This window comes from Lithobates pipiens, unplaced genomic scaffold (assembly GCF_037356315.1).
Source record: "Lithobates pipiens isolate NorthernLeopardFrog02 unplaced genomic scaffold, aLitPip1_a1.2 Scaffold_3, whole genome shotgun sequence".
NCBI classification, from domain to species: Eukaryota; Metazoa; Chordata; class Amphibia; order Anura; family Ranidae; genus Lithobates; species Lithobates pipiens.
The window spans coordinates 118,490,757-118,515,226 of NW_027507790.1; the positions used below are offsets into that span (position 1 = coordinate 118,490,757).

At 40.7% G+C, this 24,470-nt stretch overlaps 1 protein-coding gene across 2 annotated transcripts in view; it reads right to left on the minus strand.

Moving 5' to 3' along the window:
* DMXL1 (Dmx like 1) overlaps nucleotides 1-24,470 on the minus strand; it is a 217,247-nt gene that overhangs the window by 137,704 nt on the left and 55,073 nt on the right. For both annotated transcript variants that reach the window (XM_077462223.1, XM_077462224.1), the window contains exons 5-14: nucleotides 19,956-20,088; nucleotides 19,438-19,504; nucleotides 18,741-18,919; nucleotides 15,343-15,529; nucleotides 12,613-12,781; nucleotides 10,450-10,662; nucleotides 4,916-5,169; nucleotides 4,113-4,791; nucleotides 3,017-3,138; nucleotides 35-124 (exon numbers count right to left, since the gene is read on the minus strand). In XM_077462223.1, coding sequence (XP_077318349.1) covers nucleotides 35-124; nucleotides 3,017-3,138; nucleotides 4,113-4,791; nucleotides 4,916-5,169; nucleotides 10,450-10,662; nucleotides 12,613-12,781; nucleotides 15,343-15,529; nucleotides 18,741-18,919; nucleotides 19,438-19,504; nucleotides 19,956-20,088 — 2,093 coding nt within the window. The remainder of the gene's footprint in view (nucleotides 1-34; nucleotides 125-3,016; nucleotides 3,139-4,112; nucleotides 4,792-4,915; nucleotides 5,170-10,449; nucleotides 10,663-12,612; nucleotides 12,782-15,342; nucleotides 15,530-18,740; nucleotides 18,920-19,437; nucleotides 19,505-19,955; nucleotides 20,089-24,470) is intronic.

Here is a 24,470-nt window from a genome sequence, read left to right on the forward strand (position 1 = left end):
CAGAAACACATCTGAAGACAACACTGATACTTACCAGGTTAGTAATGGCATCCAGTTCTATAATACATCCTGGTCTAGCAGTGGACTGCTGACTAATAATGTTAAAAACTTCCCCAACGTATGTCTGTAAATGAACGCAAACATTACTTTTAATGACAGAGCCACATGCCAGTTCTTGTTAATGCAGTATTTATTTTTATTTATTTCAGGCTCTTATATAGCACTGTCAATTCACGCAAAGCTTTACGTATACATTGTACATTCACACCAGTGCCTACCCTCAAAGCGCTTACAATCTAAGGTTCTTAACTCACATTCATACATACACATACTAGGACCAATTTAGACAGGATCCAATTAACCTACCAGCATGTCCTTGGAGTGAAGGAGGAAACTGGAGTACCCGGAGGAAACCCATGCAGGGACAGAGAGAACATGTAGACTCCAGGCAGGTAGTGTCATGGTTGGGATTCAAACCAGCAACCAGTTTACTGCTAGGCGAAAGTGATAACCACTAAACCACTGTGCGGCCCAGTGTAGTAAAATTAACCTATACTGATAACTAGTGTATAGAAGACAAATTTCTGTGAGTCTGGTCAAGCAACAGTGGGAAAGCTTTGCATATACCGAGATGCTGCTGACATAGAAAAAGAGGTATACCCACTTTAGGTCTACACTAAGTTCAGACAGACACATGTCCATGCTCTCATTGATTGCATCAGGCTCCTTCTTAGTTCAAAGCTCCATAACAACCACATGGACTGTGATGCCAGTGATTCTCCAAATCACTGTTAGTTGTATAATTAAAATAAGTTTCAAATTCCCAGGACTGTCAAACATGTCATACTGCTAACATTTTACTGCTCTTGGCAGTTTACATCTTTCATATGCAAAATTATCTGTGTGCAGCTTACTGTATTGATGGCTTTGAGGGGCTCTTTAAAGCGGTTATATACCCGCACGTGGGGGGGGACCCTATAAGGCAAAGCTATAATGAGCTAGTATGCACCGCAGAACAGTGCGTTCTGGCGGGGGGACTGTCCCCCTGTCAGAACACAAAGGCACAGTGGAGGAGATTGGCGCATTAACATTGCTTGCGTTAGCATGGAGATCTCTCAGATCTTTTCGTTCAGCCTGCTGAGTTGAAAAAAAAAAAAACACCTGGTATGCTCTTGGAGGGGAGAATGCATGCTTTTTTTTTTTTTTTTTTTTTTTTGGCGTGGAGTTCCCTTAAAGATCATCAGAGCATTAGTCGCATGCCAAAGTCGGATCCGTTAATACGGCAATCCGACTTTGATCCAATTTCAGTGATATTCGATAGTGCCGCGACTATTTGGTAGTCATTGGAATTTAGCCCCAAATCGTAGGGCAAGTCATACAAGTGAAAGGGGCCTAAGGCAGTGAAACTAATCAAATCAACTGTGCAAAATAATGGAGGGGCTGAAAACATGACCTGGTGGGGGCACCTTGAGGACTGGATTTGAGAAACACTGATATAACATGCTCCCAAAAGGTGAATTTATCCAAGTGTTTTTTTTTGGTTTTTGTTTTTAGATCAACAAAGGGTTATAATTTGGCCTTTTCTATCACCTAAAAAACCTGGCTGATCCTGCCTGGCTATATCCCCCCCCCCCTATAAACTGACCATGGGTTATGATGGCTGCTGAGCCCCGACACGTGGTCCATTTACGTGCCTCCATCATCTGCAGACCTCTTCTCTCCTCACTCCCTGCCTATCTGTTCGTGTCAGTGCCAGCCCCCTCTTGCTGCTCTCATAACTACTATAAAAACCTACCATCCCCTCTGTAACATAAAAATATGTGCCCTTGTGCCTGCGCTATATAAAAAAAGATGCCGCTCTGTACCTATATCAGAGTGGCTCCCAGGCACACATTTGACTCCTTGGCTGGGTCTCTCTTTCTCCTCCCTGGCCGACTTCATCAGGAGTGCTCGGCCCCGCCCACTGGAGCTGTCAGCCATGAGCGCAGAGTCACGTGAGCGCCGAGAGCTGCTCTGATACAGATGACATCTTTTTTATATAACAGACAGGGGCACAAATTGTGATGTTACAGAGGGAATGGGAGGATTTTATAGTAGTGGCTTAACCACTTTAAAACAAGGATTTTTTTGTGCCTTAATTAAATGCTAAGGATATGCAAAAAAAAAAAGGCAAGCAGTAGAAAAAAGGCTAATAAACACTACTGCCTATGGTATTTCTGCAATTGATCTCTTTCCAACTACTGATTTGCCATGCCTTGTTGTGCACTGGGTTTTAGTATGGAGGACACCTTGTCAGAGGCAGGACTTTGCTTCCTCATGTCAGAATATTGCCCAGGCACATTAACATACCAAACATACCAAAAGTGCACATTTTCAAGTTACGGTACTAAGGCACACCTAACTTTTCTAAAAGTTCCCTATACCAAAACAAATCCTCACTTTTGAGTTCAGTTCAAATTTCAAACCTTCTATGCTGGCTAAAGATATACTGGGATGAAAATTTACTTTAAATGATCTGCAATATTACAAACAGCCTTGCATGACCATACAGGATATATCACAGACAATTAAATCTGCCTATCAATGGAAAAAATAATTATAATGCCCCATGTATATCGGACATTGTAAACCCAATTTCAAAAAAGTCCATTAGGCTAGAAAATAACGTATCCTTCCACATGCTAGAGAATGAGGTATTATTATAGCATTATTACAGTTATTAAAAGGTTAACGTGTTATGTTGTCATGCGTGCAAAGAGGTATTGACACTGTCACATTTTAATTATGGTGAATTGTGGTTTGCATACATTTTTCAACAAAAGCAGGATCCCCTCCACTCTAATCAAAAATAAAACATAAAATTCAACTGAACTTTAAATAATTATAAAATGTGCCCTACTGAAGTAAAGCATTCATTTTTTTTTTTTAAAGGCAGATTTTAAAATCCTGTCAACATATAAACCACACGTTTGAATGAATTTTGTGGGTATACAGGTAGAAATAAAAACACACTTACTGATATATCAGGATTGGATAGCTCACACAAAAGCTTTTTAGCATCTATTACAGCCTGATACAGCCTTAAATTCTGCCCATTGCTGGCAACAAAACATGCACTTGGAGAATTGCAGTATGTACCTGTAAAAGTACAAATAGTTCAATTTCCGAGGCCATATCAGGAAAGTGCCCTGAAAAACCACTATAAAGACAAACAGAAATATTCACAATAACAAAATATAACAATTTAATTTGGTGGTACCGTAGGTGGTAAGATTTCTTTCTTTGGCATATAACAGCAACTTTAAAGTAGAAATATAGGCATAAGCAAAGAGGACAACGAGAAGAAAAAAAAAAAAAAAAAAAAAGGGAGGATGAATCTCTCTAATGGGGGCACAGACGGCAATAAAATCTAAAAAAAACGTTCTAATCCCTCTCCACTTTACCCAAAATGTAAAGTAGAACTAAAGGCAAATTTTTACTCATTTTGGATGAAGGCCCTATTTTTTGCCATCCGTGTCCCATTGAGGAGATTTCCAGAACTAGTGTGCCCTTTGTAAGATTTCCCCTTCTCCCCTTCATTACTTTTCTGGGGACAACCAAAAATTTGGGATTTTCATTTACTATCAAATGAAAGGTGTTCTAATCCATCACCACTCTTTACAAAACTAAGAAAACATTTTTTTTTGCTTTTAGTTCTAGTTTAATGTAGTGCCCATGTTAAGAAATTCCTCAATCCCCTTTAAAATGCTCATGACAGCCATCAATTGTGGAATGTTAGAGGAAAAAAAAAGAAAAGACACATTTTAAAAATGATCAGTAGAGACGCCAAGCTTTCTCAGCCACATTTACTATTGCCAGTTATCTTCAACCAATTTCAAACTGGATATTAAAAATGGTTAATAAAGGATATAAATATAAATTGGATAATACTACTGAACTTCAATATTATAGAATATAATACAATAAAGAAAGGAGCTCAGAACATGCTTAGAGCCTGCCCTGAGCATCATAAAAAAGAAGCGAGTTACATAAGTTTTATGATCTACTGGTTGTGGACCACAGTTACACATGGATATAAAAGAAATAAAAGACACGCCTAGACACAGACTTACCTAAACAATAACTTGGTATAAGTGTGGGTAACCAAGCTACATTGGAGAAGGCAGAGCCGTGAAGGGAATTGATACGAGCCAGCTCAGAAACTCCACCAGAAAAAGAAAGCGGTCCAACTGGATCAACTCGCCAAAGGATTAGTTCACTGTACACTGCATTAGGATCCTGGTAACTTTCTGATGCTTCCTCTCCATTGTCGTTCATAGAACCATCTTCATCTTGTAAAGAGTTAGGTGTCCCAGTATCACCATTTACCTTTGTCAAGTGCAGTGCATTGTGATGAGAAGTAGTCAGCAGTAGTGGTAGAACAGAATGGCAGGCAAGGTCATTCAGATGAAAACGATGGCCACAGTATCGAGACTTGTGGGAAATGCTGAGCACAGTGGAAAAGGCAGATTCTTCAGCAAAGCTCACCTGCCACTGATTCAGGGAACCATCTGCATGCTTGGATATCATTAACACATTGGGAGTAAAGATGCTCAGCTTTACGCTGCTCGATTTACTTTGCCCAGCAGAAATGAGCATAGAGGTGGATCGTGCCATAGATGCAGGCTTTTGTTTGCCCTGCTGAATGGCTAAGTCTACATTTTTAGTGCTTGCGTACATCACTATACTTCGACAGAGGGAGTTTGCGTCTCCAGTAGGAAATGCAACAGGAATTCTACAAGAAAAGGATACCTGAAAAATAAAAGTAATGCTAATGAACCACTAAATATGCTTTATGAATATTTTTAATTAACAATAAAAACACAATAACTTGGGCTCCAAAACTTAGCTTCTGGATTTGCCTGGCAATAATTACCTGCACTTGGCGAAACATGCCAGGCTGATACTCATCCAACCAGTCAACATGCCATACAAGCAAAGAGCCATCCACAGGATGGATACTAAAAAGCATGTCTGGATTCTTGTTCCATTCAGAAAGCAGGATTTCAATTTCATGATCAATCACAGAAGATGGGAAGGACACACTGGAAGAATTTAGAACAGTTTTTTCCCCATTCACTTCCCTTTTCTCATTTGGCAATTTTGAATTGGCTACTTCATTATCATCATCTAAAAAGTTTAGGAAAGAAAACAAAAATAAAAATTAATCAACTATTAGCATTTATACATGCTGGTTTGGATGTGCAACTGTTCTTGAAACAATGGCAGTACATATTTTCAAGGTAAAGTCTATTTAACCTCTTGCTGGCCGTCCTGTAGTAGTTTTACTGCTACAGGGTGGCAGCTCTGTGCCGGATCACGTTTTATATATGTGATCCTGCATGTTTGCCTGTAAGCGGGCCGGCCAGCTTCTGCTGTCCTTATTTACAGCAGAAGCTGATCTGCAGGTGCACTTGATGTTCACCAGCACCCAGCGATCACCAGTATAACACAGAGAATGGGAATTTGCCTATGTAAACAAGGCAAAGTTCCCTTGTGGGCGGGGGGGGGGGGGGGGGTGGATTTCGTGTTCCTGCAAAGCCGGGAAAAAAAAACATCTTTTCCCCTAGTAAAAGCACACATAGAAAACACAAACACTAGGTAGGCACACAATTGACCCTTTGATCACCCTAGATGTTTAACACATTCCCAGCCACAGTCATTATTACAGTGGCAGACGACGCAGAGGGTGCTGACGACACAGAGGGTGCTGCGAAACGCGTAGAGGCTGTGGGAACGATTTGAGGTGCGATAGAGGTGCCGGAGACAGGTTGGCTTAGGAAAGGGAGAGGAAAACCACCTGTTGAACATCATTGGTTTGTCCAAAAGTGCAATTCTTTTTTAGATTTTGTTATTAAAGTTTTTCTTACACCATGTAGGTTCCACATATTTTTTTTATTAACATACAATAATCAAGGAGCTGCTGATGGGAAAGTGAGCTAAGAAGTGGTTATCCATTGAATGAACCGAAGGCGCACTGTGATGTAAAGTCTGGTGAGTGGCCATTTTATAAGGTGGTGGTGGCACGAATAGCTTTGTCCGATGGAAAATAAGGCACATGAACATTGAAGGACTTTTGTTTTAACTTGATAACAACTTGAAGATAGGACTGTACCCACATGTACAACAGTGGGGGATCCTGGTATATAAATAATAAGGACCATTGCATTTAGGGACTATTGTGGCATAAGTGTTTATAGATTTTCTACACATTTTTCATTTTACTTATTTTTTATTTATTTTATTTTTTATTTGCTGGGTTTGGTGTTCTGCTGGGCACTTGGAGTAGTCCTTGGTCTGTAGGATCACACACACATATAAAACTAGTTTGTGAGGCACTGGATTGAATGGTAAAATATCAGTTTAATAACCCTTTGAGTTACAACTATATTGTATGCACTATAGGTTATAGGAGCGAAGTGTTTTAATAGGGGGCTCAATCCACAGACACAGTTTAAATATCTGTTTAAATACTGAAAAGAAAGAATGGAACATTTGATCATACAGTGGCTGTATTCGTATGTGCATTGTGATTGTACAATCACATTTCTCCCTCATAATATGGCATTTGGCTGTATTGAATTGTATTCGAACTGCACTGTCTCCATTAATTTTGAAGTGTTGTGCAAACTGCACTAATAATCATGTATAATAATAATAAGTTAAATGGGTCTATACTAGGGTTACACTGATACCACTTTTTCAAAACCAGGTACCGATACTTTTTGTAACTACAGGTGGGCCATGGGTTACAAACATCCGACTTACAAATGACTCCTTATAAACTGGAGGGAGACAACTGGAAGTAGGAGGAAATCTACCCCAGGAGGGGAGATTCACTCCTGTAAGAGTTATCTTGGGAAAAAGGTGTTTCCACTGAAGCTTTATCACCAATCCTTTCCACAACCTAAAATTTTAAAAATCCAATTGTCAAAGGGACAGAAAAAGGAGGTGAAATCTTCTGAACAGGGGCACAGACAGCAAAACAAATGTTACAGGGATGTTAATTCTTCCCTATACTATCCAAAAAAAAAAAAATATATATATATATATATATATATATATATATATATATATATATATATATATATATATATTTTTTGGGCTGGAGCTACAGATACTTTTTTAACCTGTTGCGACTTACAAACAAACTTAACCAACTGACCACTGGGCACTTAATAACCACACCAATTTTCAGCTTTCAGTGCTCTCACATTTCAAATGTCAATTACTCAGTCATATAACACTGTGCCCATATGAAATTTGTGTCCTTTTTTCACACAAATAAAGCTTTCTTTTGGTGGTATTTAATCACTGTTTTTTTTTCTTTTATAGCGGAAAAAAAAAAAAAAAAAAAACTGAAAATTCTGTAAAAAAATAAAATTTTCTTAGTTTGTTATAAAATTTTGCAAATTAGTACTTTCTTGATAAATTTTGGCCAATATTTATACTGCTACATATCGTTGGTAAAAAGAAGTACAAATTAGTGTATATTATTTGGTCTTTTTGAAAGTTAGTCTACAAGCTATGGTGCCAATATCTGAAAATTGATCACTTGAAGTATTGACGGCCTATCTCATTTCTTGAGACCCTAACATGCCAGGAAAGTACAAAAAAAAAAACCAAATGACCCCTTTTGGAAATACGACATTCCAAGATATTTAGAAAGGGCATGGTGAGGTTTTTTCAAGTTGTCATTTTTTCCCACAATTCTTTGCAAAATCACATTTTTTTTTTTCACAAAATTGTCATATTACAAGGTTATTTCTCACACAGCATATGCATACCACAAAATACACCCCAAAACACATTCTGCTATTACTCAGAGTATGGCAATACCACATGTGAGACTTTTACACAGCGTGGCCACATACAGAGGCCCAACATGCAGGGAGCACCTTCAGCCGTTCTGGAGCACCCAGGCCAACTCTGACATTTCTCTCCTACATGTAAAAAAACATCATTTATTTGCTACAAAATTACATAGAACCTCAAAACACACACATACATTATATATATATATATATATATATATATATATATATATATATATATATATATATATATATATATATATATATATATATATATATATATATATAAATAAAAGACCCCACATCTCGCCTCTAGGCTGGAAAGCCTGAAATCATAAAAAAAATAAAAATAGAAAAAAACGATCCTGGCTTTGATCGCAGCGGTGAGTCAGTAGAAGAACCGGAGGGTGGCAGGGGGACGTCTCCTCTCGCCTCCCATAAAAAACAATCAAGCAGCAGAACAGCTGTTATGATCGTTCTTATGGTGTAGGGAATCGCTCGCTGAAAAAGCTGATATCTGCATGATGCCTGTAGCTGCATGCATCATTCAGATATCCCCACACAAATTCAATGACGTCATATGACAGCCGGGCTGGCGGGAAGTGGTTAAACTGCATATTTTATTTTTATAGTTTTTAACACAAAGTTGTCCATTTATACAATATTTCTAACACATAGCATGTACATACCAAAAATGACACCCCAAAATAGATTCTCCTACTCCTGAGTACGGCTGGGTATTGCAGAACACGGTAGAGTATGGCAGGGTATTGCAGAGTATGGCTGAGCATGGATAGAGGGGATGGCTGGATGTGACTGCAATTGTCACAGAGCAGCGCTGGGGGCACTACAGAGCCAGCCCACAGTGCTGCTGCTCTCCGCTCTCTCCCCCTCTCCTCTCATACTATACCGATCGGTACAGAGGAGAGGTTTGTTTACGCGTGAAATGCTCCGTCATCCAGAGGACCCGGCGGTCATGGATGTTCTCGGGTGCGCACCCCAAGGGGCGCACAAAAGCAGAATTCTGGGAGGACGTCATAATACCCCCTCCCAGTATTAAGCAACCGCCCTGTAGCCGTCATTCGGCTATGGGCCGGTTGCCAAGTGGGTAACTTAACCCCTTAAGGACCAAGCCTCTCTTTTAGATTTGGCGTTTACATGTTTAAAACAGTTTTTTTTGCTAGAAAATTACTTAGAACCCCCAAACATTATATATATATTTTTTTCTAACTCCCTAGAGAATAAAATGGCGGTTACTGCAATACTTTTTTTTCATACCGTATTTGCGCAGCGGTCTTACAAGCGCATTTTTTCTTTGGAAAAAATTAACTTTTTTGAATAAAAAAAAATAAAAAATAAGATAACGGTAAAATTTGCCCAATTTTTTTTTATATTGTGAAAGATAATGTTACACCAAGTAAATTGATACCCAACATGTCATGCTTCAAAATTGCGCCCGCTCGTGGATCGCGGCGATACCTCACATGTGTGGTTTGACCGCCGTTTTCATATGGGGGCGCTACTCTCGTATGCATTCGCTTCTGTGCGCGAGCTCGTCGGGACGGGAGGATTAAAAATTAATTTTTCTTATTTATTTTACTTGATTTTATTTCTTTTTACAAAAAAAAAGGTTCACTTTTATTCCTATTACAAGGAATGTAAACGTCCCTTGTAATAGAAAAAAGCATGACAGGTCCTCTTAAATATGAGAGATCTGGGGTCAAAAAGTCCTCAGATCTCATATTTGGACTTAAATGCAATAAATAAAAAAAATAAAAATAAAGTCATTTGAAAAAAGAGGTATGGGCGGAAGTGACGTTTTGATATCGCTTTGTTAGCCTTGTTGGGGCAGTGGGAGTTTGGTGAGAAATCAGTGGTTTTAACAGACCCGACATCTCCCTTTTGAGACAGAGAAAGTGACTGAGGACGCACATTCCCCAGTTCTTTTCTGTAGCCTCAGCTGCACTGAAGATAAATGGACAGGAGACAGAGGCTCTTGCGCATTTGTAAACTGAGGCGTAAACACAGTTTACAATGCTCAGTTATAAATGGACAGTCAGAGATCACTGACTCCATCCTGACAGATCTGGGAAAGGGGGGACCAGAGGAGGACACAGGGGGCAGTTAGGGATGATCGGTGCGGCGAGTTACAAACACCGATCTCCCTGTATAGATTTCAATAAAACAGCTGAAAGCCACGGGGGGAGGTGAGAGAGGAGGAGAAGCAGCTGTCAGCAGCTTTATTGAAATCTATACAGGTGAGAAAGGTGCTTGCGACTCCCCCCACCACCGCACCGATTATCCCCGAATGCCCAGATACTGGGTCAAGCTTCGGAACATTTGCACAAGTACTTGCGCAAATGCACGGTAACGGCACCGATACTAGTATCAGTGCAAACCTAGCCTGTACATTGTCAGTTTAATTCAGAAAACGTAGTTTCAATAAGACATTTCTCTTTCTAAGGAGACAAAGAAGAAACATGTATTATCTGTTTATGCAACCTGAATCAAACCATATAATGAATTAACTTGACTATGTCAAGTAAATATGCTTATCATATTTATGCAAAGTGTTTTATGGGATAAGGATACACACCTTCTTCTGAGTTCCCTTCGTCCTGGTTTGCTTCATCTATACAAGCCTCTGAAGACTGCTGTTCCAAGCTCTTCCTGAGCTGCTGAAGGAAGACCTCCATAGACAGAGAAAAATGTAACTCTTTGTTATTCAGCCAATGCACTACGAATGGTCCACTTTTTTCTTCAGTCTCACTGAGGCTCATTGATGAAATAGATGGGAGAAGAGGAATGTCTAAAAAGGGAAATAGAGGGAAAAAAAAATGAATCCAACTAATATAAACAAAACAAAGAAATAAAAACACAAAAAACACGATTACAGCTATAAAATGAAATAAATAAAAAAAATAATCTTCTGAGCACTTTTCATGAAGCTACATTTAACTTACTGTAAAATAACTACAAGCAAAGCTTCCTTTTTAAATATAAAAAGAGAATGGAGAGGGGATTCAAAACACCCGTCAGGGTGTTATGGCTGTCTGTGTCGCTGTTAAGGAGATTTGCCCTCTATTTGTCCTGGTGACCATTATCACAAAAAGTACAAGTTGGTCAGCAGAACAGGAATCAACCAATGGGGACACTAGTTCTGGTGACTACAAGGGATTTCCCTCTCACTTTCTGTTTTGGCTATGGGATAGGAAGTGTTGGCAAAGAAAAACCCAACAGGAGTTTTATTGCACAGTTACATTGGTCCAGCTTGGACCAATGTAAGTATGCACATGTCGTACCTGAGGGACCACTGTGAAAGCAAAGAAATGCTCTAGTAATCTCGGTTTCTACAGTGATATGCTGCCATCTACTGGGTCTAGTGCTGCGCAGCGGACCTGCTGCATAGTAACCACAGTGGGTTGCCTGTTTGGCACAGACACTTCACAGAACATCTTGCATTTGTCTCAATGAACACAAGGCTTTCTCTGATTGCATGGGGTGGATAGGCTGGGCGGTGATATCATGATCGTCACCAGTGCAATCAAAGAATGGCTTTAATTTATTGAGAAAAATGCAGTAAAATCTGTGATTGCCAGCTATGTCGAGCGTACGAAATGGTCGAATCTAGGAGGGGTGCTGGGGTGAGCTAAGTCCCCCCCCTCTCAGATTTCATTTGCGTCCCCCCAAACCACCCCGACGGAATAGATATCCAATTTGCAAACTCTGCTGCCTCTCCACAATCTCCTTTTTGGATATTCACTGCTATTCTGTCAGGCAATCCTCTCCCAAAGCTGTGTGCTTGCTCTCACCCAATCTCTTTAGCTGCCGTCACATTTGGCCAGGGGACCAAAGCATTACTGCTCCCTAGACTCTTCCTGCTCTCTCCTGGGCTGAACAGCACAGCTGAAGAACTATCAATGCCACTCCATGCATAGGCTGCTGAACTGCCACACTCCACCTCACAGTCCTGCCGCCTATTAAACTTTTTCTGAGGCAGTTCTGCCCCACTAAATTGGCGGTCCTCTCCACTTTCTCCATCCCAGCTGCTGTGCCCAGATGGAAAAAGCTGAGTGCCCTGCTAGCAGTGACCCCTGTCCACTGCCCTGCAAGTCATGACCCCCGTCTTTCCCGCTTCTAATCTATGTACACTGCACTGCTGGCCCCTATCCTCTGCCCAAGCAATTACTGTACACTCCCCTGATGACCTCCCATCCTTTGCCCTACCAATTTCTGTACACTCCCCAGATGATCTCCCATCATTTGCCCTGCTGACCCCTGTACACTACCCTGCAAATGAACAGCCTCTGTACACTACCATACAAACTGTTAACCTCATTCTATGCCTTACTGATCCCCTGTACACTGCGCTGCTGGCCTCCTCATCTTCTGTCCCCCTGACATTTCTCACTGCATCCCCACGTCAGACATTCTAGATCTGGCCCTGGTGTATGACACCCTGAGCTCACTAGGCAGCTGGGCCCAAAAGATAGTAGCGATCACTGAAGTAGGAAAGACTATTACAGGGATTATCTGCTTCTAAGCAGCGCCTTAGGTACAGCATATGCATATTTACAAAGCTGGACCAACGTAACTATGCAAAAAAATTTATAGATTTAAGGTAAAGACATAATCTAGAAAAGCACACAGATATTAACTGCCTTAAAGAGTTATCAACCATAAAACATGGAGGCCACAGGTTTCCTACAGCTCTTGTCTAGCACAAATTTTCTTCTGTTAGAGTACAATTTTGCCTCACCTGTAGCAGGGTTGATGCTAGCTGCAATGTGAAAGTGACAAAGTGCGTTGCCATGAAAGGGGGTGTTCCGATGAACATCATGAGCATCATGTTGATTAGGTGGATATCCTGTGTGTGCCACCAAACATAAAGATCTCTTCCTGCCTCTACGAAAATGCCTCAAGTTCAACTGTTTGGAAAACAAAAAATACGGCTAATACTTTGCAAAAACGGAGTGAATTTTAAAAAAATATAGGGAAAGGGCAAAAGGCATGTTCTGTTTTGATTACAGAAATGAGATCTCAGCTGTGCAACAGTATTTGGATTCTTTGAGTAAACCTGAACCCCAACTTGCATATATATTTGCATATTTTAAATAAACACTAAGCCCTTGTACACATGGTCGGACATTCTGACAACCAAATCCGTCGGAAAATCCGATTGTACGTAATGTGATGACGTTATTTCGTTACGACGGGACTACATTCAGGCTAGTAGCCAATAGCTTTGGTCTAGGAATTTGATCTGAGCATGCGTGGCACTTTGTCCGTCGGAGTAGGCTACACATGATCGGAGTATGTCCGAGCATTTTGTCGGAAAATTTTACGGACAAGTTGGAAAGCTTGGTCCGTCGGATACTCCGACTGGAACAGTCCGAGCGAGGCCACACACAGTCGGATTATCCGATAAAATGGTCCGATAGGACACATTCCGTCGGAATATCCGACCGTGTGTACAAGGGCTAAGAGTACTCTAAAACAAGCCCTTATTCACCTCTATAGAAAGAGGTACTGAGTAATTTGTTTTTACAAAAAGGACACTGAAATCAGAGCAGTTTTGCTAATAATTCCAATTGCAACAGAATCTGCCAGCCCTCTAATGTAACCACAGGGCAAGTTTCTAAGCAGTTATAAACCAACTGGAACCTGATGGACTAGTGATTAGGGAGAGCTTGTTTTGATGCTCTTTTTCTGCTTGTTATGAATGTGCCCATATCTAATGCACATGGTCTAGGCACATGTGCATTTTATGTGTTATGTCTGCGCCACACCTTTAAAAAGGAGAAGTGGGGCAAAAGCTATTTTGGCTCCACTTCTCCTATTGATCACAGAAGTGCACTTAGTTCGACACTCCTGTGACCCATTTTCAGCTGACAGCAGGCTAAAGGTCATTGTTAGACGAGGTCACTCAGCTGGTCAAGGCTCTGGATCGATCCCAACCTTATAGTAGGGGTCCAACCAGATATCTGGCTCGGCAGCTGGCTCAGCCTCTCAGCGAGCTGCTGGGAGACGGAGCCAGCTGCTCCTGCCCCCTTCATAGCCCAGCACTTCAGTGAACTCTGTAGGGGAAGAGCAGAAAGCCCGTGACTAAAAGTCACCAACTCTCTGCTCACTAAAGTTTGAGAACTGAGCGATAAGAGGTCTTTGATTGCTTAGCTCTTGGTGTAGAGCCAGCGGGCACAGCTGCAGTATCGGATTGTTTGGTTTTTCCCAACCCCATACTTCTTTTTCAATAACAAACCCCAGCTGCTGTATCAATAAACAGCCCTTGATTTGAGTACAAAACTAAAACAGTGCAGTGCTAATTAAATATCTAAGCATTATAAAGTACACTCTTTTTAAACAAAAGTGCTATAAATCAGGTCACATAGCCAGTACCGAGTGAGCTGTGTTCTTATAAATTACATAAACTGTAATATTAGTGCTGGAACAGCACTGCCAAATGTGAATGGATTGGTTTTAGCGGCTTTTAATATATTTTAATAAACAAAATTATGCAATGTTTTCCTCTTAACTTTTCTTTATTTCATGTATAGTCCATATGGTGAAATTATGGTTTTTGAGATCTAAAGAAAAGCATTATTTATCCGATCCTTCGATCTTCCAGAAAACAGCGCTCTGCCACATCCAGTGGTGGATTGCTACTGCCGTTCTCATGTCTAGAGGCGGTCTATGGGCGTGATGACGCCAGGAACAGTCCACAAGGCAGGTAACGTGCAGGGGGGCAGGGACAAGCAGATTAGGCAAGTATATCTCCAGTCTCAACACTAGACAAAAACAAGCAGTTAACCGATGCAGTACAGGAACACCCCCATTGCATAGGGTAAATACGTTTTGCCGGAGTTCTTTTTAAGGGTCTTGGTGAGTTCTCTGAGAATTGGGGAAGGATTCTCACAAGGTTAATTGAAGGTGGTATGCTGGAACCTTGCTGAAGGTTGAACTTGAGGTGACTGAAGATTGTACTGGAGAATTGCACCGAGCAATGCCATTGACTGTTGGTGTATGCACTGCTTCCAACAGAGTTCTGCACAAAGATATTTTGTACTTTGCAAATAATTGTTTGTATTTGCATATTTATGTGTTAAGGATTAGGTGCATGCACAGCTTCCGGCAGAGTTTTGCGTCAAAAAAATTCCTGGAATTTGGCACAGGACTGTTCGTATTTGTACATTATTATATGTAGGTTTATAAAGATGTTTTAGGAAACCTTGCTTACGGATAATTAATTACCGCTGTATTATTTTTATTGGCGTCATTTAAAGCAGTTGTAAAAGGATACATTTTTGTTTTAATAAAATAATAAACATGTTATATGTACCTGCCCTGTGCAATGGTATTGTACAGAAATGCCCCGGATTCAACTCTTCAAGCCGCTTGCTATAGGGGCACACCCACAGGCCCACTTCCTACCCGAGCTGTGTGCATCCTTAGACTTTAATACTTAAAACAAGAAGTTCCTTAATGTGCATACCTCTATTGCACTCTGTACTCGCTCTTTATTTGAAGGGTTTCTTTTGAAATTATTTACACCATCTTGCTCAACCTTTTGATTGAACCCATCTCCACATAACAGGCTATCATTGGGCAGTAGTGTCTCTGTCCACAAACGGCAAATGTTGTCCTTGCAGCATGTCAGAAGAACATTACACACAGATCCTCTGTAAAATAAAAAAAATAAAAATAAAAAAAACACAAAAAAAATCATTAACCCATTACTGCAAAACAAATCAAGTATTATTAGATATCTATAGAAAAATATCTATGATTTATAACAAAGTGGCATGCTTGTTCACCAATGAGCACTTGTAATAAACCTGATTTGCACCTTTACTTTGTTATACTTTTGCCTGACCATTTTGGGATCAATTGATATTTTCTTTATTTGTGTTCTACTACAGTCAGAACAAAAAGTACTATTGTGCTGTAAAGCCAATTTAATTCATTTCTGAACCCAATGCCAACAAAACATTAAAGAACTATCATAACATAAGTGCTGGGAGGAATATATGAAAGAAAAATAAAAGCTTTGATCATTGACAGAGGATCATTTACTGCCCATCAGCCTCAATTCAGCCTTCACTGATCCTGTCTGTACTGGGTCACATGACTGTAAAAACATATTTGTAAAAAAAGGAGGGAGTACACTAGCCTTTGAGGCAGCCATTTTGTCAAAAGACCACCTCTTCATTTCTCCCCAGCTGCATTAAGCATTTGATCGGTCATACCAGTATCCCCTGCCAAACACTATGGTTCATCCCAGCTCCTCGTGTATCCTTGTAGTGATGTACAAGTCGTGGATGAGAAAACATAGTATAGAGAGTAGGTATTCCATACAGAAGTCTGGTAGGGGAACAGTGAAGAGGCAGCATTTCCTAATAAGCCATCTGAAAGGCAGGTATACAGTATTCTCTCCTCTTATACAGGTATTCTTTTACATACAAACTGAACTCTGTGCTGACAGCGTCACTAATATTTTTTACTTTCTGCTATAAAATACACTATATTACCAAAAGTATTGGAACGCCTGCCTTTAGACGTACATGAACCTAAATGGCATCTTAGTTTGTAGCATTGTCCATAAAGACATGAATGAGTGAGTTTGGGGTGGAGAAACTTGATTGGATTGCACAGAGTCCTGACCTCAACCCGACAAAGCCTTTGGGATGAATTAGAGCGGAGGCTGTGAGCCAGGCCTTCTTGTCCACATCAGTGTCTGACCTCACAAATGCATTTCTGGAAGAATGGTCAAACATTCCCATAGACACACTCCTAAAACTTGTGGACAGCCTTCCTAGAAGAGTTGAAGCTGTTATAGCTGCCAAGGGTGGGCCAACTCAATACAGAACCCTAAGGACTAAGACTGGGATGCCATTAAAGTTCATGTGTGTGTGTAAAGGCAGGTGTCCCAATATTTTTGGTAAAATAGTGCGTGTTCTTCGCAAAATAACTTAAGCTCTGTCAGACTGGAAGGAAGTGTCTGAACAGCAATTTTCAAGTCTTGCCACAGACTATATTGTATTTAGGTCTGAACTTTGACTGGGCCATTCTAACACATGAATATGCTTTGATCTAAACCATTCCATTGTAGCTCAGGCTGTATGTTTTAGGTCATTGTCCTGCTGGAAGGTGACCCTCCTCCCCAGTCTCAAATCTTTTGCAGACTAACATTTCCTATAATTGCCCTGTATTTGGCTCCATCTATCTTCCCATCAACTCTTAGCAGCTTCCCTGTCACTGCTGGAGAAAAGTATCCCCACAACACAATGCTGCCACCACCATGTTTCACGCTGGGGGTGGTGTGTTCAGGGTGATGTGCAGCTAGTTTTCCGCTAAACATAGTATTTTGGTTTTGGGCTAAAAAAAGGAAAAATGCCCGATCGGACCATGTTGGCGGATAATCCGACTGTGTGTGGGCTCCATCTGACTTTTTCCGTAGGAATGTCCGACCAACAAAGTTTGAGAGCGGTATATAAAATTTTCCGACAACACGATCCGATTGGACTTTGTCCGATCGTTTGTGGAGAATTTCTCAGATCAAATTATGAGACCAAAGCTATTGGCTACTAGCCTGAACATAGTCTCGTCGTAACGAACGAACGTCATCACGTTCCAAACGATCGGATTTTCCAACAACTTTGTCCTGCCGTGTGTATGCAACACCAGTTTCGGACAAACTCCATCAGAAAAAGTCAAACAGATTTTGTGGTCAAAATGTCTGACCGTGTGTACGGGGGCTAATAGCTGTCCTGTGGACAGATTCTGCCACCTGAGCTGTGGATCTCTGAAGCTCCTCCAGAGTTACCATGGGCCTCTTTGCCGTTTCTCCGATAAATGCTCTCCTTGACTGACCTGTCAGTTTAGGTCGACGGCCATGTCTTGGTAGGTTTGCAGTTGTCATACTCTTTCAATTTTTGGATGATGGATTGAACAGTGCTCCAGGAGATGTTCAAAGCTTGGGATATTTTTTTATAATCTAACTCTGCTTTAAACTTCTCCCTGACCTGTCTGATGTGTTTCTTGGCTTTCATGTGCCACTTTGTTGGTCTATCACAAAGTGGCACTATATATAAAAAAAAAAGTGTGAGTATATATATATATATATATATATATATATATATATATATATATATATATATATATATATATATATATATATATATATATATATATATATATAAAATTTGAGAAAAGGTCCACTAATATCGAAAATTGAGGATGCTAACACTTAAAAAGATTGTAAAATCTCTTTTTTTCCTTTAAAAATAACAAACATGTTATACTTTTTTTGCACTGAGCAGCCTAGATCCTCCTCTTCTTGGGTGCCTCTTCTGTGATCCTGGCCCCACCCTCCTTGTTGAGTGCCCCCACAGCAAGCAGCTTGCCATGGGGGCACTCAAGCTAAGTCAGTTTCCTGTGTCCATTCAGACAAGCAGCCCTGACAAGGCCCCGTCCCCTCTCTCTCTCCTAATTGGCTAGCTGACTTTGATTGACAGCAGAAGGAGGAGGAGCCAATGGCACCGCTGCTGTTTCTCAGCCAATCAGGAGAGATTATTTCAGACACTCGTGGACAGAGAGGGACCTCAGGTAAGTGTTTTAGGGGTTGATACACACAAGGCTTTTTATCTTAAGGAAAATAATGCATTAAGATGAAAAATCTTCTGCCTTTACAACCACTTTATTTATCATAAAGTATGGTCCTCACCATCTAATTACACTATTTGACACTTATTTGCACTGGAATTCTAATGGGAATTAGAATCTCATGATTATCTACCGTACAGCTAGACCAATACACAATCCAGATGTTACACTATAAAATAATTCAGATATGATATTAACCAAAAAATATATGTTACAGAATGTACTGACCGTGGCATGAATTTACTTGTTTTTCGCCAAGAAAATCCATTTACTGCTCTAGGATGAGCAAGATAGATGAAAGAAAAGTCTACTTCTCCTTGACCTTCTTTCTCTGGACTTGTAACAGGAGATGTAACTGCAGAATGCCAGCTTTCGGTATTGTACCAAACCTTAACCAGGCAGTCATCCTGTAAGAAGAGATTAAGAACAGCATGCAGGTGAAGAAAAGAAAAATGAATGAGACGTAGGCCTCATGCACACTGGACTTTATTTACACTGCCCCTAGGGGCATTTGGTGTTTTTTTTTTTCTGCCTCTAAATGCCCCTGCATGTTAGTCCATGCACACATCGGCATTTAAAGGAGGGTAAAATGTTTCTTCTGCCAAAACACCGCTGCCAGAAGGAAGAGATGGGGAAATGCCCTGTGTGCATGATGCCTTACGAGCAGTGTCCAAAACATCTGATCAGAGCATAGCAACTAGTATTCTGTTGATCAATGTAGTGATAGAATACTAGCATGACAAAAAAAGATGTAATTGACTGAAAAGAAAATACATTTTTGTAACTGAGCCAACTTGTGGACATAGTGGGTAGGTACAAGTACAACAATATAAAAATGGAGTTGTTTACTCTTCTTACATAGGTGAACAGGACAAGTATACCTTCCTTAAAAAAAGAACAGAAAAGCACATAATGAGCCAATTACCTTGCCAGCAGTAGCAAAAAATTCTCCATCAGGGGAAAATTTCATTAAATGCACAGAAAACGCTGTTCTGAAAGGCGAAATGTTGAAAAGATTAAGTATGTGACAAATATAAACCTACTAATTGTGTTTTAATATTATATCTCTGGAGCAAACCCATCAGCTCAGAACAAGTAATCAGACAAATTGACATACAGAGCCAAAGCAAATTCTACAATCAAACTGGAGGAGAGTACATCTCGGCGATTAAAGGGACACACTCAAATGACGAGACTGGCAAAATGTAGATATTAAACAGCTAGTTTGGTAAACATCTATATGTTCATATTTGTTGGTGCATTCTGTCACACTACATCATTTGGATGAGAATACATACTGTATTTATGCCACCAAGCAATACTGATTCAAGTGGTCCAGTTGGGGAAGAGGCATGCACAATTAGCAAAAATCAGCAATAGCAATTTCATGGGATGCTCCACTGTACATAACATGCATGTTATACTAAACTTACTACATTTTACCTGCACTGCCAGACACATTTCCAGTTTGCAAAGTCTGTATCTGTGTTTTCTTGACAGTCTTCATTGGATCTCTTGTCCAAAGAAGTACTAGACCATAGCTGTAGGCTGCTTGATCCAGTTAGTAGGCGTGTACCTAAAATAATAGTGAAACAATTATATATACTGTACTTAGGCAAAAAAGGAAAGATAAATCAGTCATCTGTTTTTGTGTTCAGAATTACTATTCCCCAGATGACCTCACTCCAAGCTAGTCAGGAGTGATGATGTTGCTGAGGTAGAAGATACCTGGCTGTGCAGTGTAACAATTGTGTACGTTATACGCCTGAATGGACAATATCACAACTCCTGCGACAAAAAAATAAAAAATCTTGCAACTGGAAACACCATGCCTTAGCAAGGTACAGTTAATGTTCATCTGTTTGGGAAACGTGAAAATAGCAAAAAGGCTTAAACTGCCGATCAGTGCTTGATCTATTTCATGAGTCTAGTAAAGTGTAAATAAAAATTCTAACTTTATTTTCATGTTCTTCATGTAGTCCCAGTGCTGTGCCTGGCTGCAGTTCTTCTCCCCCCTCTCACAGGCTGCACTGATAGCAGTGGGAGCCAATGACTGCTGCTGCTGTCAGAGAGGAGAGAGAATGGGGCATGGCCGAGCCATGTTGTATGCATCTATGGATGCACACAGTCTGGCTCGGGAGCACTACTGCATGTGTGCCCCCATAGCAAGCGGCTTACTATGGGTGCAAACCCAGAAGCGAAGGAGCAGAGAGAACGTCGGGGAACCCCAGAACAGGAGCACAGAGCAGGTAAGTTTAGCATCTTTTATTTTATTAATAATAATAATAATAATAATAATAATAATAGACAAAAGGTTTACAATCACTTTAACGAAGGCAAATCCCAGTTTACAATTCCTTACAAAAGGATCTAGTCAAAACCTGCAGTTTTTTTTTTTTTTTAATTTGCATCTGAGGAGACAGAGACAGTTAAACACATACAGTATGTAGGATTTAATAGCCAGCAGTTTACAAATATAAAAAAAAATAAAAATAGTTCCATCATGCCTCTGCGTATCATGCGTGTGGCTGTCAGTCTTGCTATGCCTCAGACTCTGCAACAGCCGGAGGTCTACCAATTGCATATCCCTGCAATACATGATAGCACTTAAATATATTTAATCCTTTCAGCAACTGGTCAAACCACAGGAGCTTGTTAGGTGACCTGGACTGAGGATGAGCTCAGGCGTGTTTGCAGCTCCACATACCCGAGCCCACCAGGAAGCTTACACTGCGCATCGCTAATCACAGGCAGCGAGACATTTCCCGATCTGTGCAGCCGCGGATCAGAAAATGTCTCACTGCCTGTGATTAGCACTGCGCAGTTTAAGCTTCCTGGAGGACTCATCCAAAGCAATAAAAGATGACTTATCCTTAGAGCAGAGGTGTGCAAACTTTTTTCAAAGAGGGCCAGATTTGATGAAGTGAACATGCACGAGGGCCGACCGTTTTGCCTGACATTCTTTGAACCATTAAAATTCGGTCTAAGTGTGTTCGTTCGAGCACTAATACAATGCCTAACAAGAATTCTCTTGCCTTTGTGGCTGTGTGTGGTGAAGAGATGAACTCAGGTGTATTATTTGGATATACCATATTTATTGGCGAATAGCATGCACCTTCACTTTAAGAGGGAAGTTTCAGGAAAAACACCCCCCCCCCCCCCCCCCCCAAAAAAACATTTTAAATAAAGATCTGTGAAGCAAAATAAGGGTCAGTGCCCATCTGCACACCCCAATTGCCAGGAATGCAGTGCCCACCATTGACAGGAATGCAGCAGCCGCCATTGCCAGGAACGCACCCACCATTGCCATCAGTGCAGCCTTGGAGGGGGCAGGACGAGCACCAAAGACATCCTACAAAAGAATCTCCTGTTTACACAGTGGCCTCTTTAAGAGAAAGTCCCACTTCCTTTGATGGACAGAACCGTCGTCCAATGGCGGAGACGGGACTTCCTATTACAGAGGATGGTGTGTAAACAAGAAATACTCCTCCTGTGTGCACGGCACTCGTCCCGCCTCCTCCCTCTGAGGCAGCCAGACTGAGCCTATATATCTTTTGTGGCCCTGGTACTGGGAGATCGTCGGGGGCCACAAAAGATATACATGTTTAGATAACCAGGCGGGCCGTGATTGGCCCACAGGCTGGACTTTGAACATGCCTGCCTTAGAGGGATAGTTTAAATGAAAAAGGACAAGGTTTAGGCCAAACATGAGTTTGAGGTGAACCCAACACATTTGCAGTTTACAGACACTACAGACCAATGCCTGATTTTACTGCCATAGCAACTATACCAATAACGAGTTGGCCTTTGAACTCTGGTCAGATGGCTTTGGAAGGGCCAATAATGATTACTCTGTTATCTGTCAGTCCCCTCATTGTAACAAGCTGGGTCCCCAGCAGCCATTGATCTGTCTGTGTGTGCACTTACAGAGCTCACAGCTGGCTATACTTGGTCAGATTTTTGTTCGCTCAACAGTGTGGATTAAGGAATGCCTCTGATGGGCTATTGTATTCTGACAGCTGCTAGTGGGGGCTGTCAGAAATCCCAAGCAGTGGTGATAGTAGACTTTATGCAACCACTGTGTGGCCCAAAATTTCCAGCAAGCCCAATTAACATTTGTGTAATGGTGCGGGGCTGCCAGGACCACCAGGAATAGAAGAGGAAGCGGTCCTGTTCAGCAGTAAAAATCTTGAATGCTTTATTGCATATAGTAAAGAAAAAAAAACAAAAAAAAAAACGAATACAGCTCCATAAGGAAAACAATTTACACTTTTCACACATTCAGCACGTAGTCATAACTGTTATGACTAAGCACTGAATGTGTAAAACACGTCAACGGTTTTCCAGTGGAAGCTGTGATAGTGTTTTTTTGTTACTATATCCCAGCAGTCTTCAAACTTTCTAAACAAAGGGCCAGTTTAATGTCCTTTTGACTGTAGGGGGCAGACTGTGGTCATCGGGAGTAGTTAATGCGCCATTCTTTGTGTCTTTTGTAGGAATGGTGCCCCATCCTTGGTGTCATTGGCAGGAACTGTGGTCCATCGTTGGTAAAAAAATGTGCCCCATTGTTTGTATCCATTGGAGGAGTTGTGCCCCATTGGTGATATCATTGGGAGGAACTGAGCCTCGTTATTGGCGTCATTGCATCCCGTTGTTGGTGTTACTGGGAGGAACTGTGCCCCATTATTCCTGTCAATTAATGCAATAGTGCCAAAGCTGGCCCCCACGCAGTTTGGAGACCACTGCTATATCCAACAAAGCATTAAAGATTTTTACTACTAAACAGGACTACTGCTTTTTCTTTTCTATTTCTGTGACATTAGTGGCTATGGACCGTGCTGGCACCCAGAGATACAGCAGCAGGTTATCTTGGTGACTTAAGCCCACCTGGAGCGGTGTGCACCCAGCTCATTTCTCCAACTGACAGGACCACCAATTGAGCATAATGGTCTAAAATTCGCTCAACTCACGGCCAGTTTTATTTGCCATTATAAAAAGAGTACAATTCTGCTGTTAAATCCTAAAATTAATAAGTCTTAGATGTGGTCGCTGCATTAGCTTCCATTTGTTTTACTTTCACCTGGTGATCAGGCCAGAAGTCTGAATTTTTTAACTTCCTTTAACAGATGAAGGTGTTCAGACAAAGTAACACTAAGCCTAGGTTCACCCCTACCTAGTATAACAAAACCAATGGCATAAATAATAGACTAAACAAAAACAAATTTAAAAAGTGAATTGTTAAGGCTTAAGTGGGGTAGAGACTATGAGAAAATTAGAAGAAAAAAAATCTGTATGAAGAGTGCAACGAAGTGTCTCCCGTGCGCAAGAGTGAGAGGGATCTCATCACAACCCAGCCATTCAAGCAGCCACAAAGAGTGAACCTGGAAAGAGGATTAGGAAAACAGCAAAGCCCAGGAAGGCATTTTTAACAGGCGAATCTGTTAAAATATGCTTACATGTGATGCAATGGCATAAACCTGCAGGGATCTCATTTTAAAAATATATTTTCACTGAGTTTAATAATGCTTTAACAAAGACAGGGGTGCTTACTACGGTTATCTTCTATTCATTTACATACAATTTTTATTCCCCAAGAGGATAGTCAAGTCCATCTAAATCTGCTAGTATAACACGACCCTCCCTCAAATTGAAAATAGTACTGTCCAAACAGGTGTCCGCTTTACTACTTACTCCAGAAAGTAGACATCTAAAGAAATGTATTACAGGCAAAACACATCAACAACAAAACTTGAGCACTTAAAAAAAAAGTTGGATGGTGGAATGGTTAAAAATAGTATATTTCTTTCTTCTTTTACATATATGGTTTAGAATTAGAGCAGGAAAAGGCAGCTTACTAAATAATGTTTAAGCGTATTTTTTCATTATTTAACAACCTTTCACAGTAATCGCTATATAGTAATCATAAACCCCAGGAACCATCCTTAATGTTTCCCAATG